Source organism: Empidonax traillii, unplaced genomic scaffold, assembly GCF_003031625.1.
Source record: "Empidonax traillii isolate 1590-97213 ecotype Southwest subspecies unplaced genomic scaffold, ASM303162v1 scaffold2623:size20611, whole genome shotgun sequence".
NCBI classification, from domain to species: Eukaryota; Metazoa; Chordata; class Aves; order Passeriformes; family Tyrannidae; genus Empidonax; species Empidonax traillii.
In genome coordinates this window covers 7,791-8,880 of record NW_020957816.1, presented here as the reverse complement: position 1 = coordinate 8,880, position 1,090 = coordinate 7,791, and the positions used below count along the sequence as shown (strand labels likewise).

The 1,090-nt window shown below is 59.0% G+C and overlaps 1 protein-coding gene across 1 annotated transcript; it reads left to right on the top strand.

The window, feature by feature from the left end:
• Positions 1 to 38: 38 nt before the first annotated feature.
• On the top strand, positions 39 to 794 carry LOC114072092 (gastrula zinc finger protein XlCGF7.1-like; the record flags this gene model as incomplete). The annotated part of the gene is made up of 1 exon (XM_027910013.1): positions 39 to 794. A coding segment is annotated over one exon (756 nt), but the record flags the coding sequence as incomplete, so codon positions are not given.
• Between the last annotated feature and the right edge of the window lie 296 nt (positions 795 to 1,090).

Sequence of the window (1,090 nt, the reverse complement as noted above, 5' to 3'; positions counted from 1 at the left end):
GGAGGGGCTGCAAAGCCAGCCCAGGGAGCTGTGAGGAGGAAAGAGCCGTCCTGTGCCGGGAAGGCGGCCGGAGCTTGAGCCGGAGCTCCGAGCTGGTGGTCCCTGAGCAGCCTCCCAGCAGGGAGAAGCCCTTCAGGTGCTTGGAATGTGGGAAGAGTTTTAAGAAGAGCTACAACCTCCTCAGGCACCTGCACATCCACACTGGGGAACGGCCCTACATGTGTGGGGAATGTGGGAAGAGCTTCAGTGACATCTCCACCCTGATCAAACACCAGCGCATCCACACTGGGGAACGGCCCTTCAAGTGTTTGGAATGTGGGAAGAGCTTCAGTAGACGCTCCCAACTCCACACCCACCAGCACATCCACACTGGGGAGATGCCCTACACTTGTGGGGAATGTGGAAAGAGCTTCAGGAACAGCTCCAACCTCCGCACTCACCAGCTCATCCACACTGGGGAACGGCCCTACAAGTGTGGGGAATGTGGGAAGAGCTTCAGGCAGAGTTCCCACCTCCGCACCCACCAGCTCTTTCACACTGGAGAACGGCCCTACAAGTGCTTGCAATGTGGGAAGAGGTTTCAGACCAGCTCCAATCTGCTCCTGCATGAGCGGACACACACAGAGGAGAGGCCCTTCCGCTGCACCGACTGCAGGAAGGGCTTCAACCGGAACTGCAACCTCGTCAGGCACCGGCACATCCACACCGGGGAGAGGCCCTACAAGTGTGGGGAGTGTGGGAAGAGCTTCACCTGCAGCTCCCACTTGACCAAACACCAACAGACCCACCAGTAAGGGAAGGCCCTACAAATGCCCCGACTGTGGGAAGAGCTTCGTCCGCTGCTCCCACCCCGAATGACCCTCCTGATGGTGAGGCAACCCCTGGAGTCCAGGGACTGTCAGTCCATCCCTTTCTACCAGAAAGGGCCAGTCCCCTTTGCCAGGGGCAGGTTGTGCCAACAGAACCCTTCTTGGGGGTGTGTGGAGATTCCTGCCTTGGCTGGGACCCCCCAAGGTCACCTTGGAGGTTGAGAGCAGAGATCTCCCCACGAGCGTTGGTCTGGGGGAGTTCCATCCCTCTCTAATTCATA